The 14,062-nt window shown below is 41.6% G+C and overlaps 1 protein-coding gene across 1 annotated transcript in view; it reads left to right on the forward strand.

The window, feature by feature from the left end:
• Positions 1-14,062, forward strand: part of SLC47A2 (solute carrier family 47 member 2) — a 30,661-nt gene that overhangs the window by 9,745 nt on the left and 6,854 nt on the right. The window contains 2 exon segments of the mRNA XM_037068864.1: positions 733-809; positions 1,209-1,278. Of these exon segments, the coding sequence (XP_036924759.1) occupies positions 733-809; positions 1,209-1,278 (147 nt within the window).

A 14,062-nucleotide genomic window follows, 5' to 3' on the forward strand; every position in this document is an offset into this window, starting at 1 on the left:
TCTGCTTCCTGAGGCTGACAGGTCCAGATCAGCTCCTCAGTGGAGAGCCGCAGTTCTTGGGCTTCTGCATGCCCTGCAATCCCCTGGAGGCCTGAGCAAAAACCACAGATCGCCTGGCTTCACCAGGTGGAGTTTCTGGACCAGCAGGTTGGGGATGGGGATCTGAGATTCTGCATTTCTAACATGTTACCAGGTAATTCTTACGCTGCTGGTCCAGGAAATCCTACTTTGAAAATCATGGGAGTAAAGGCATTTTAACATTAAAAAAATAACCCTCACCCAAGGAAATTTGTTTCATTGCTTTTAGAGAGAGGGGAAGGGGTAGGGAGAGAAATAAACATCCATGTGAGAGAGAAACATCAATTGGTTGCCTTCTCGTCCAAACCTTGACCAGGGTACAGTCATCTGTGTCCTGAGCAGGGATCGAACCTACAGCCTGGGTAGGGGCCCTGACCAGGAATTGAACCCACAACGTTTTGGTCTATGGGTCGATGCTGCAACCAACTGAGCTACACCAGCCAGGACAAGAAAGACATTTTATATGTAGTCCTTTCTACAGGATGGCAAAAGAACGTCATAGTCCAAATGAATTACTCTAAAGCAGGGGACATTGGGCTTGTGGGTGCAGAGGGTGGGGCCAAGTTGCACTTACTGGAGCAAGAACTCCCCGAATCTGGTCCCCCAACTGCCATGGGTTGTTTTTAGCCAAATGCTCTTCCTTTGTTTCTTTCCGTTGGCATCTCGCTGGTTATCAGTGCCCTGTTGAGCACCCTGAGAAATAAACTGGGGTATATTTTTACCAATGATGAGTAGGTAATCGGTTTTCTTCTGACTTCTGGGAGACATCAGAGTGGCTTTCAGCCCTCAGTCCTCAGAGATTTGTCACATGCCTGCCTCGGCCCTGGTGTTGGCCTCACAGAGAGGAAGCGAGTGTTTGTGCTTGTGCCCCAGGCCAGGGCCTCCACCTCCTGCTCTTCCAGAGACAAGATGCTGATCAAGGGGCAGCACAAAGCTGGGCTCTTCTGGAGCTAAGGAAGACCCACAGACATGCAGAAACCCAGGGCTAGGGGTGTAAGGTGTGTGAGGGGCAACGACCTCAATTCCCAACATTTTAGGGAGGTGGTGTAATAAAGGGATATAACTGGGTCCCTAGGAATATAGTCATGTCTTAGTGCTCCCAGTGAATGCTCTTTCCTGTTTTTCTGCAGAGAAATCATCACCCTGGTGAGCAAGATCTTGCCCATTTACATCGTCTTTCAGCTCTTTGGGGGCATCTGTGTGAGTACTGCCGACGCACCTGCCACTCCAGAGGCCTCACAGTAAATGCACAAAGTATTTGCTCACGTCAGTTCTATTTGTATTCACTATAGTGACTCCCCTGGCCTTCTGCAATTCTAACAACCCAAAAGACGAGTGCAGATTAGCAGAGCAGTGAAAAATTGCACCAGTGCACACTCTCAAATCCTCTTCCTTCCTTGTTCCTTATGAGCAGGGCCACAGGTACTGACTGGCAGGTGCCCCTGACTGGTAGGAGCTCAACAGCAACCCTGCCCCAGGGCTGGGGCACAGGGACATTTCTGAGAGTGGGAGTCAACCCAGAAAATTCAGTGACTTGAATTTTCTGTCCCTTTGACCATGAAAGGAATTTTCTGTCCCTTTGACCATGAAAGGACAGGTCCCATTTAGTGCAGATTTGAATTATGTGAACTTTTAAAAGCATGGCATCAAAAAGGAAAACACTGAAGTCTCACTTTATATGCCAGATTTGAAATCCTGTGTCTTCTCCTTTGCATCAGGGTTGAGTGAGTCCTTCAGGAATGCATCCCTTACATGACATCCAACAGCTCTGCGTAGGCTGTGTGGGCTTAATTAGTGACTCAGAGCTCCTGCACTCAAAAAAATAACCCACTGAGAGGAAGTGTATTTATGGGGGTTTTCCCATAGTACTTGGAGAATACTATCCAGTTTGCTACATATTCTAGAATTTACCTTGGAATCTAGCTGGGCATTCAGAAGACACCCTTGGAACACATGCTCTTAGCCTCAGCAGAACTGCTTCCCCTGGGCTGTGTTCTGTCATCATACCGTAGTTTTTATCATGGAACGTTGAAAGGAACTATCTTATGGAATCTATTATTGCTTTCATCAGGATGCTGTTAGGATACTATTCATGTTTTTTCTCCTGACCACTGGTAATGGTTGGGAACAGCTATTCGGTTCTCAAGAAATTAAGTGTGCCTCTGCTCCAGTGAGCGGCACGTCTCCGCTCGCTCTGTCCAGGAGCTTGGAGACAAACCGACGGCTGCAGACTGTAAGGGGCCCGAGAGCCCGTGTGTCTGCGTTCTGTTGTCTTTCTGCCTGTCTATGTTGATATTATTTTTAACTCATGTTTTCCATGGACCTTATCTTTATTTTTGTACTTTTAATTGAGTTATAATTTATATACCATAAAATGCATGCGTTTTAAGTGAATAATTTAATGATTTTAAATAAACTCAGAGTTGTGCCACCATTGCTGCAGTCTAGCTTTAGAATCTTTCCATCACCCCCCCGAATTTCTGGGGGAGTGTTCTGCAGTCAATCCCTGGCCAGCCCCAGGTGGCCCACTGATGTGCTTTCTGGATGTGTGAGCTTTGCCTTTTCTGAACATTTCATACAAAGGAAATCATACATAGTCTTTTGTGACCACCGCTTTTCTCTTAGGATAAGAGAGGCTTTGAGGATTTGAGGCTTATCCATGTGGCAGCATTTTTCAGGACTTCATTCCTTTTTACACCCAATTAACAGTCCATTGTGTGGATGCAACACATTTGCTCATCCATTCATCAGTTGGAGAACATGTGGGTTGTTTCTAGCTTTTTGCCTATTATGACTAAGGCTGCTGGGAACACTCTTGTACAAGTCTTTGTGTGGATGTATGTTTTCCTTCCTCTTGGGAGAGTCCTAGGAGTTGAATTGTTGGGTTGAATGATAAGTTTATGTTTAACTTTTTAAGAAACTGCCTAAGTGTTTCCCAGAGTGGCTGTGATACAGGTGTTGTGGGGTTCTGTGGTGGACTCCAGCCAGCAGAGTCTGCCTGTTGTGGCTGACAACGAGAATCAATGTACAGGCAACAACAATCCTGTGTGGAAAAAGGGAACGGCACGGCTAGTCTCTCAAGGGGAGAGTGCCTTTGGGTGCCTCGGACACTGCCCAGACAGATTTTTATTGTTTTCCTCGGGTCTTACATCAGACAAAGATTTATTATCTACATAGAATACTGTTGTCTACATTTTAGGTACAATCAAGGAAATGAAAATAACGTGCAGAGGGGAATGGCAATGAGCTGATTAGCTCTATCCTTGGGAAAACTCATACAGGCTTTGGAAATTACCTTGAAGACAAAAACAATGTATCGTTTAGTCATACACATTTGTTGTTTTAGACCAGGGTGATAGAGTTTTAGCAAGAGCAAGCCATAACAGTCTGTAAGCATTTTCTAGGCCTGATTCCCACAGGAAAACTTGTTTTGAAGGTCTGGCTCCTGCCCACCACTTCACTTCTGTAGGTTTTCCATACAGAGCTGAGTCACATTTGCCAGATGAAACAAACCAGTCCCTTACAGGGGTCCAGGGACCTGAGGGTCCAGGAACTACTATGGGTTCTTGGCTTCATGCAGGAAAGAATTCAAACTGTAGCCAGCACAGAATTTGAAGTGGAAGTGAGTTTAGTAGTGGAGCACTGAGACAGAGAGTGGGCTACTCCACAGACAAAGACGCTGCCCCAAAACCTTTAGCAGAATTTGCTTCCTTTATTAAGGTTCATTTAAGTAAGGGAGGTGAAGAGTATTCAGTAAGGGTAAGAAATATCCAGGGTCTTTCTGGAAAAGAGGTAGAGATTTCTCAGAGGGCCTCTGTTGGCCAATTTGTGTCCTTCTATGTAGACTTTTCATTTCTGATCATGACAGGTGCCAGGTGTGTTGATTAGTATGCTAACGTATTACAGTGAGCATATAGAGGCTGGGGTGACTATTAGGTGAAATTAGTTGCCATGTTGGATCAAACTGGTCTCTGCCAGTATTAAGCCATAAATCCAATGTGGGGGTGATCTTCTACCTTCCTGATAGTTCTTGTAGCTTTGATAGATTGCAGCTGTTTGTGACATACCCATCTCAGCTCTACCATTTTACATCCCCACCAGCAGTGTATGAGAATTCTACTTTCACTGCTTCTTTGCCAATTCTTGGCATTGTCTGTCTTTTAAAGAAGTTATAGATTTTATTTTTAAGAGCAATCTTAGGTTCACAGAAAAATAGGGAAAAAATAGAGTTCCCATTGTTAAAAAACAAAATTGAATTTGAAATCTAGTTGGATTTATTAAGTGATTCATGGAGGCAGATCCCATCTAGCAATGAGAAGGGCACTCAGAGGGGCTGGACAAAATGGAAGGTTTTTATAGGAAAAGGGTGAGGCAAGGATATAGTATCAAAAGAGAAGAAAGGATTATTTCTGGGCACCAGACATCTTTTCTTCGGGGGAAGAGAGGGGCAGAGTTATCATGCGGGTTGCCTCCCCTTTCTATGGGGAATGGAAAGGGCCCCTGTGACAGATGACCTTTCTAGTATTGATCATAAAATTCCAGACTGGTTGATTAAGATTATGTTTCTGGGAGAGGCTGAGACTGCAGTTAGATCAAATGTGAAATCTAAGTTTGCTCTCATGGGCTTTTGCTCACAAGTGCTGCCTTTGGACACCTGTGGTTTTCTCTTTATGACCATAAACCACCTTGCCCCTCAATTTTCTTTACTATCAACAGTTATGTTAGTGTTGCATGTTTGTAAAATTGATGAAAAATATTGATGCATTATTACTAACTGAAGTCCATGGTTCACATTAGGGTTCAGCTCTTGGTTGTACATTCTATGGGTTTTGATAAATATATAATGAAATGTACTCACCATTATAGTATAGGAATAATTTCATTACATAGAATTACTCTGTGTACTACACACTCATTTCTCCTCTCCTTCCTGTTGACCCCCTCCCCAAACCCATGGCAGTCCCTGATATTTTTACTGTCTCCATGTTTTGCCTTCTGGAGATGTCTTATAGTTGGAATTACACTGTATGTAGCATTTTCAGATCAGCTACTTTCACTTAGCAACATGCACTTAGTTACTCCTTGCCTGTTCATAGCTTGAGAGCTCATTCCTTTCAGCACTAATATTCCATTGTCTGGATGGACCTCAGTTTATCCACCCATCTATTGAAGGACATCTTGATGGCTTCTAAATTTTGGCAATCACGAATAAAGCTATAAACATTCTTGTGTGGGTTTTTGTGCAGACATAGTTTTCAACTCTTTCTGCCCATACCTGGGAGCATGATTGTTGAAGAGTATGGTACTGTTATTATGTGTTTAGCTGTATAAGAAATTGCCCACCCATTGTTTGAACTGGCTGTACCATTTCAAACTCCCCATCAGCAGCAAGAGTTCCTGTTTCTCCACCTCCTCGTCAGCATTTGGTGCTGTCAGTATTTGAGACTTTAGCTATTCTAATATGTGTGTAGTGGTGCCTCACTGTTGTAATTCGAAGTTCCCTGAGGACATGTGATGTAAAGCATCTTTTCATATGCTTATCTGTCATTGGTGTATCTTCTTTGGTGAGGTGTCTGTTCAGATCTTTTACCCATTTTTAAATTGGTTTGTTTTGTTGTTGTTGTTTTAAGAATTTTTGTATATTTTGAATACCAGTCCATCAGATGTGGGTTTTGCAAAGAATTTTCTGCCAGCCTGTGGCTTTGCTTTTCATTTTCTTAACCAGGTCTTTCACAGAGCAGATGTGTTTAATATTAATGAAGTCCAACTTCTCAACTTTTTCTTTCATGGATCATGTTTTTGGTATCATATTTAAAAAGTCATCACCAAATCCAAGGTCACCTAGATTTTCTCTTATAGTATCTCCTGGGAGCTCCCCAGTTTTGCACTTTGCATTTAGGTGTATGATCCCTTTTACTGTTCGTGAAAGGTGTAAGATGCATGTCTATGCATGTGGCCCCTGACTTGCAATGGTTGACTTAACGAGTTTTTGACTTTACAATGGCGTGAGAGCTATATACCTTATAAGTTACATGAGATACTTAACACTTTATTATAAAATAGGTGTTAGATTATTTTGTCCAACTCTTGGCTAATGTAAGTGTTTTGAGCACATTTAAGGTAGGCTAGGCTAAGCTACATGAGGTTTGGTAGATTAGGTGTATCAAGTGCATTTTGACTTATGATATTTTTAACTTACAATGGGTATGTAGGTCAAGGGACATCTGTATTCATTCTTTTTGCATGTGGATGTCCAGTTGTCCCAGCACCACTCCAGCAAAAACAACAGCAACAAAACAAAACCTCCTTTCTTCATTGAATTCCCTTGTTTGTCAAAAATCAGTTGCCTATTTGCACAGATCTATTCCTGAGCACTCTGCTCCATTGCTCTTTTTGTCTATTCTTGTGCCAGCACCACACTGTGTGATTACTGTAGCTTTGTAGTTAAGTCCTGAAGTTGAGTAGTGTCGGTCCTCTGACATTGTTCTCCTTTAATATTGTGTTGGCTATTTGGGGTTTGTTGCCTTTCCACATTACCTTTAGAATCAGTTTGTTGAAATCCACAAAATAGCTCTCCAGGATTGTCTCTCATTTTTACTATAGCCATCCTAGGGAGTCTGTACTGGTATCTCACTGTGTTTTAGCGTGCATTTGGTGATGACTAACGTTGAGCCCTTTTTCGTGTGTGTTTATGATCCATTCGTATGTCTTCTTTAGTGAAATGTCTCTTCAAGTCATTAGCTCATTTGAAAATTGGGTTGTTTGTTGTCCTAGCTTGCTAGGGCTGCTGTAGCATGGCACCAAAAGCCAAATGACTTAAAATAGCAGAATTTGTCATCTCCCAGTTCTGGAGATCAGAAGTCCTAACTCAAGGACTGGGTTTCTGCTGAAGGCATCAGGGAAGGATCTGCTCAAGGCCTCTCCCCTGGCTTCCAGGGTCTTGAGGGCTCCTCAGTCGCTGTCTTCTCCCTGTGTCTCTCCACATTGTTTTCCTCTGGGCCTGTCCAACTGCCTCTATTCAAATGTCCCCTTTTTGTAAGAATACCTGTCATTCTGGGTGAGGGCCCACCCTGATGATCTCATCTCCATTTGACCATCTGCAAAGCCCCTATTTCCAATTAAGGTCACCTTCACAGGTCCTGAAAACTGAGATTTTAACATCTTTTAGGGGGACACAATTCAACCCATAAATAATACTGGTCTGGCCAGTTCAATTGGTTATTTTTTCTGTAAGATGGCTCTGGTAGTATTTAGTTGCCTTTAACTTCATTTGAAACAATTTTGTTAGATTGTATTGTGACAGCTGCCATATCAGCGTGCATTAAAAAATACTTACCCAAATTGGTGAATTTTTGTGTAACCATTTTAATATGGAAGATGGAAGGAAATATGTAATATTTTCAGCATATTATGCTTTATTATTTCAAGAAAGGTAAAAGTTCAACTGAAATGCAAAAAAAGATTTGTGCATGTGCAGAGAAGGTGATCAAACATATCAAAAGTGGTTTTCTAAGTTTCACACTGGAGATTTCTTGCTGGATGATGCTCCACAGTGGGGTAGACCAGTTGAAGTTGATAGCAATCAAATAGAGAGATTAACTGAGAACAATCAACATAATACCATGCAAGAGATGGATGCCAACATACTCAAAATATCCAAACCAATAAAGTTATTGGTAAAAATGAAAAATGTGTCTTCTTTTTTACAGAAAAAGCTAAATGGGCAGCCCAATATTTACCTTCTTGTTATTATTGAGTTGCAAGAATACGTTGTATGTTCTATATACAAGTCCTTTATCAGAAGTATGATTTGCAAGCCCAGACTGTGGCTTGCCTTTCATTTTCTTACTGGTCTCCATTGAGCTGCCAAAGTTTGCACTTTTAACATAGTCAGTGCCTCAATTTCTTTTCTCTTAAGGCTCATGCTTTACTGTCATATCTGAGAAATCTTTGCCAAACCCATGGTCAGAAAATTTTTCTCCTACGATTTCTTCCAGCCATTTTATAGTTTTAGCTCTTATGCTTAGGTTTATGATTTATTTTGAGGTCATTTTGTGTGTGGTATGAAATAAGTACCTAAATTTATCTTTCTACTTACCCATGTCCAGTTGTCCCAGTACTGTTCACTGGTGTGCACAAGGCTATCCTCTCCCCAGTGGATTTTCTTGGCATCTTTGTCAAAAATCAATTGGTCATAAGTGTACTGGTATATTTCTAGATTCACAATTCTGTTGCATTGATTTGTATGCCTATCTTATGCCAGTACCATGCTGTCTTAAATACTATAGCTTTAGTGTTTATTGAAACCAGTTATTATGAATTCTCCAACTTTGTTGTTTTTCTTTTTTTATTGCTTTGGCTCTACTAGATCTTTTATATTTCCCACATATTTTAGGATCAGCTTTTAATTTCTACTAAAAAGCCTACCGGGATTTTGGAAGGAATTATGTTGAATCTATAGAGCAACTTGGGAAGAGGTATCATCTTAACATGCTGTGGACAGGAATGTCTCTCCAGTTAGGTAGACCTTCTCTAATGTAGCAATAGTTTGTAGGCTGCTGGCCAGTGGACAAATCTCACACTATATCTGTTATGTTTATCCCATAATATTTTGTTCTTTTTCATGCCCTTGTGAATGGAACTTTTTTCCTAGTTTTCTTTTTAGCTTGTTCATTGCTAGTTTATAGAAATATAATTGATCTTAGTTTATTGATCTTTTGCCCTGTGACCTGGATAAACTCATTCTACTAGTTTTTTTTTTGGTGTGTGGATTCCTAAAGATTTTTCTACTTATAGGATCATGTCATCTGTGAATAAATTGTTTTACTCCCCACTTTTCTTTGGCTAGAAACTCCAGTGCAATATTGAATGGAAGAGGCAAGATCTTCCATGTACGCCATTGCCCAGTGTTGGGGGGAAGTGTGCAGTCTTTCAGCATTAAATACATTATCTGTAGGGTTTTTATAAATGCCCTTTATCAGGCTAAGAAAGAGTCCTTCCACTCCTAGAGTGCTGAAACATTTTCCCATAGATTTGAAGAATACTTTCCTGCATCTATTGGGATAATTGTGTGTTTTTTGTCCTTTATTCTATTAATATGGCATAATTATATTAACCAATTTTCAGATGTTATACCTTGCATTTCTGGGGAAAAACCCTCCTGATCATGGTGTATATCTTTTCTATATATAGCTGAATTTGGTTTACTAATATATTGTTAAAGATTTTCCACCTACATTCACAAGGGATATTATCTGTAATTTTTATCTTTTTGTTCTAATATCTTGATCTGGCTTTAGTATCAGGGTAACATTGGCCACATAAAATAATTTTGGAAGTATTCTCTGCTTTTCTGCTTTTTGAATTTGTGAAGGATTGGCATTATTTCTCCTTTAAATATTCTATAGAATTCATCAATGATGCCATCTATGCTAAGATTTTGTCAAAAGATTTTAAATTAATTCAATTAATTTACTTATTAATTGAGGAAAGAGAGAGAGAAAGAAAAGAAAGAGAGTAAGGAAAGAGTGAAATGCACTTGGCCTTAGCTTCATAATCCTTTTCACATTCACGCAAGGATTTCTTCCCCACTCAGACAGCACTGAGTGCTTGCATGTCTGACCTACTGCGTTCTTTTGTACAGAAAGATTACTGGGAGGATCCTCTACTGCCTATGATTATTCTACTTCAAATGTGCCACAGTCTTGTGAATCTATGCACTCCTTTGAGGACAGAAAAGAGCTTTTCATATGATTTCACTGTCAAACTATCCGCCAAACAACTACTTCTGAAAGGCACTCAAAAGGAAGCGAGGAAAACACTGAGGGCTACCAGGCATGTTTCAGCTTAACTTCTGTTCCAATGGCCTTTGACTACTAGCTTTATTATGAGTGCCACAAGACATGCATATGGTAGAGCCGCTGTGAAAGACAAATACAGTCTCACTCTGGTTCGATTTGAAAAGGTGATTCATTCTTTCTCTGATTCCTTCTAGTTTATCATAAAGCAAAGAATTCCTGAGCCAAACTGAAAAGTTGAGATCATTTTCATTTTGACAGTTGGAAAAGTGGTGCAAATCAGGCCATAGGCTCTGCCTGCATGTCCTTGTGTTGCTCTGTTTGTCTGTTGACAAAGACACCTAGGAGGACTCTGTTTTCAGAGGACAACTTCTACTTAGAAGATCACACAGTCCCTGGTTATGGCTCAATGTTTCCTGATGGAGAATCATTTCCGAAGCTTTCTGGCTGCTATCAAGCACTCCTTAGGATTGATCCTTCTGGGAGATACTTGAACACAGTGCTAAACACAGTACATACATTCTCAGATACCACCTACTTCTTCTGGTTGTCCAGTGAGTAAAATCATAGGGCAACACAGGCTGTAGAGACTTATCAGGGGAAACCCGCTTCCTACGAAATGTGCCTATTGCCCAGCAACGTAGAAACGGAGAAACGCTTCACTATGCAGTTAACACAGCGCCACGCTCCAAAAGTATCAAAATAGTTTCCCTAGTGTCACATGGCCTTAGGCCTTCGCAACTGTGTTCAACGTTGCATAGTTCCTTCTACACGCAGTTCTTAGCTAGGCTTCGCTCTTCTTCTTGAGAACCACTTCTGAGCCAGACTGCTGATTAATTGCTCACTGTGTCACTGATGAGATACTCCTGTGCCTGAGCATTCTCTTTCTCGCTGACAGAAATGTCATTCCACAGCTCCCTCGCTGTCCAACCTACCGCAACAGTGACGGCACAAGGATACTTCCACACAAGGGGTTCAAAAGAGTATTGTTCGGCAGAGACACCACGCGCTTCAACTTTCCTGGACTAGACCACAATGACTAAGCATTTTCAACGCAGTAGTGGAAGAACACACTGCTTCCATGAGTCTTGTGGCAAAGCGTGGTGTCTGCCCAGTGATTTGGAAGGATTCATTCAACTCACCAATTCACCTTCCTTTTCGTGTTGAGTTAATTTTGGTAATATATGTCTTTCTAGGACCTTATTCACTTCAAGTAAATTCTCTAGTTCCTTGGCATGAAGTTGCTCATAATATTTCCTTATAAATCTTTTCTTTTTTTAACATATTTTATTAATTATGCCATTACATTTGTCCCCTTTTTTCCTTTCAATCCCCTCCACCCTGCACACTCCCTCCCACCCACATTTCCCCCCTTTAGTTCATGTCTATGTGTCATAAATTGTTTAGCTTCTACATTTCCCAAATTACTTTTGCCCTCCCCCTGCCTATTTTCTCCCCACCATCCGTGGTACTTATTCTCTGTACCTTGTCCCCGCCTCTTCCTCCCACTCCCTTGTTGCTAACCCTCCATGTGATCTCCATTTCTGTGGCTCTGATCCTGTTTTAGGTGTCTGCTTTGTTTGCTTTTTTTTAGGTGTGGTTGTTAAGAACTGTGAGTTTGCTAACCCTTCACTGTTCATATTTTTTATCTTCCTTTTCTTAGATAAGTCCCTTTAACATTTCATATAATAAGGGCTTGGTGATGATGATGAACCCCTTGAACTTGACCTTATTTGAGAAGCACTTTATCTGCCCTTCCATTCTAAATGAAAGCTTTGCTGGATAGAGCAATCTTGGATGTAAGTCCTTGCCTTTCGTGACTTGGAATAGTTCTTTCCAGCCCCTTCTGTCTGCAAGGTCTCTTTTGAGAAATCAGCTGACAGTCTGATGGGTACTCCTTTGTAGGTGACTCTCCCCTTATCTCTTGCTGCTTCTAGATTTCTCTCATTCATTTTAATCTTGGCTAATGTAATTATGATGTGCCTTGGTATGTTCCTCTTTGGGTCCACCTTCCTTGGGACTGTCTGAGCTTCCTGGACTTCCTGGAAGTCTATTTCCTTTGCCAGATTGGGGAAATTCTCCTTTATTATTTGTTCAAATAAGCTTTCCACTCGTGGCTGTTCCTCTTCCCCTTCTAGTACCCCTATAATTCAGATGTTGGAATGTTTAAAGGTGTCCTGAAGGTTCCTAAACCTCTTCTCATTTTTTTGAATTCTTGTTTCTTAGTATTTTTCTGTTTGGTTGTTTCTTTCTTCCTTCTGGTCCACTCCCTTGATTTGAGTCCCAGTTTTCTTTCCATCACTATTGGTTCCCGTGCATTGGTTCACTTGGTGTGTTCCTGTGCATTTTCCTTCATTTCACTTAGTGTAGCCGTCATTTTTTCATCTAATTTGTGACCAAAATCAACCAGTTCTGTGAGCATCCTGATCACCAGTATTTTGAACTGCACATCTGATAGGTTGGCTATCTCTTGGTCGCTTGAAAGTATTGGCTCTGGGGTTTGACTTGTTCTGTTTGAGCCATTTTTGGTCAGGTCGCACTTGTATGAGCAGCAGAACCTTAGGTATTCACCAGGGCGGAGCAACCCAGTCCCTGTGTTGTGATGCTGTATATGGGGGTGGGGTCAGAGAGGGAACAATGGCCCTTGCTCTGCTCTCTCTCTCAGATTTCAGTTCACTCTGCTACTTCTCACAAGCAAATTCAGCCCTTCTGGTGCTGGTTCCTGGGTGGGTGGGCTTGTGTACATTCTAGGACCCTGTAGTCTCTCCAATTAACTTTCCTGTGAGGCTGGGAGTCTCTCCCGGGCACCTTTTCAATCAGTACTTTTAGGCTTTATTTCCTGTAGCTCGAGCCCTGGGTTGTGTGGTTTGACTCACTGCCCGTTTTTGCCTGGTTTATCTGCATGCGAATGTGGGACCATGGTCAGCCCTGTGCCGACTGCACTCCCTGGTCTAGCAGCCACCACCTTTTCTGCCCTGATCCCTCTCCACTGGCCACCGACTCTGCTCCCTTACTGGTCTGGTTCAATGGTTGTTGGACTTCCGAACAGTTCAATTTTCTGTCTGTTCTGGTTGTGTTTTTGTTTCTAAATCTTTGTTGTCCTTAATCTTGGTTGAGTGAGGAGGCACAGTGTTTCCACCTATACCTCCATCTTGACCGGAAGTCCATAATCCTTTTCTTTACAGTCAATAGTAATGCCCCTTTTTTTATTCTTTATTTTGGTCATTTGTGTCTTAACTTTCCTATTTCCTTGGTCTTTTTTAATATATATTTTATTGATTATACCATTACAGTTGTTCTATTCCCCCCCTTCATTCTCCTCCACCCGCACACTCCCTCCCCCACCATTCTCCCCCCGCTTAATGTATAACCATGTGTCTCAAGTTCTTGAGATTCTATATTTTCCCTACTATTCTTGCCCTCCCCCCATCTATTTTCTACCTACTGTCTATGCTATTTTCTGTACCTTCTCCCCACTTCTCCTCCTCCCACTCCCCTGTTGCCAACCCTCCATGTGTTCTTCATTTCTATGGTTCCACTCCTGATCTAGCTGTCCTCTTAGTTTGCTTTTGTTTTAGGTGTGGTTGTTAATAACTGTGAGTTTGCTGTCCTTTCACTGTTCATATTTTTCATCTTCTTTTTCTCATGTAAGTCCCTTTAGCATTTCATATACTAAGGGCTTGGTGATGATGAACTCCTTGAACTTGACCTTATCTGAGAAGCACTTTATCTGTCCTTCTATTCTAAATGAAAGCTTTGCTGGGTAAAGCAATCTTGGCTGTAGGTCTTTGGATTTCATGACTTGGAATCCTTCTTTCCAGCCCCTTCTTGCCTGTTAGGTCTCTTTTGAGAAATCCGCTGACAGTCTGATGGGTACTCCTTTGTAGGTGACTGTCCCCTTATCTCTTGCTGCTTCTAGGATTCTCTCCTGCACTTGAATCTTGGCTAATGTAATTATGATGTGCCTTGGCGTTTTCCTTCTTGGGTCCAACTTCTTTGGGACTCTCTGAGCTTCCTGGATTTCCTGGAAGTCTATTTCCTTTGCCAGATTGGGGAAGTTCTCCTTTATTATTTGGTCAAATAAGTTTTCCACTCGTGGCTGTTTCTTTTCCCCTTCTGGTACCCCTATAATCTGGCTGTTGGAACATTTAAAGATGTCCTGGAGGTTCCTAAGCCTCTCATTTTTT

Source organism: Sturnira hondurensis, unplaced genomic scaffold (genome assembly GCF_014824575.4).
Source record: "Sturnira hondurensis isolate 20B ecotype Veracruz unplaced genomic scaffold, ASM1482457v3 Scaffold0018097, whole genome shotgun sequence".
Classification (NCBI taxonomy): domain Eukaryota; kingdom Metazoa; phylum Chordata; class Mammalia; order Chiroptera; family Phyllostomidae; genus Sturnira; species Sturnira hondurensis.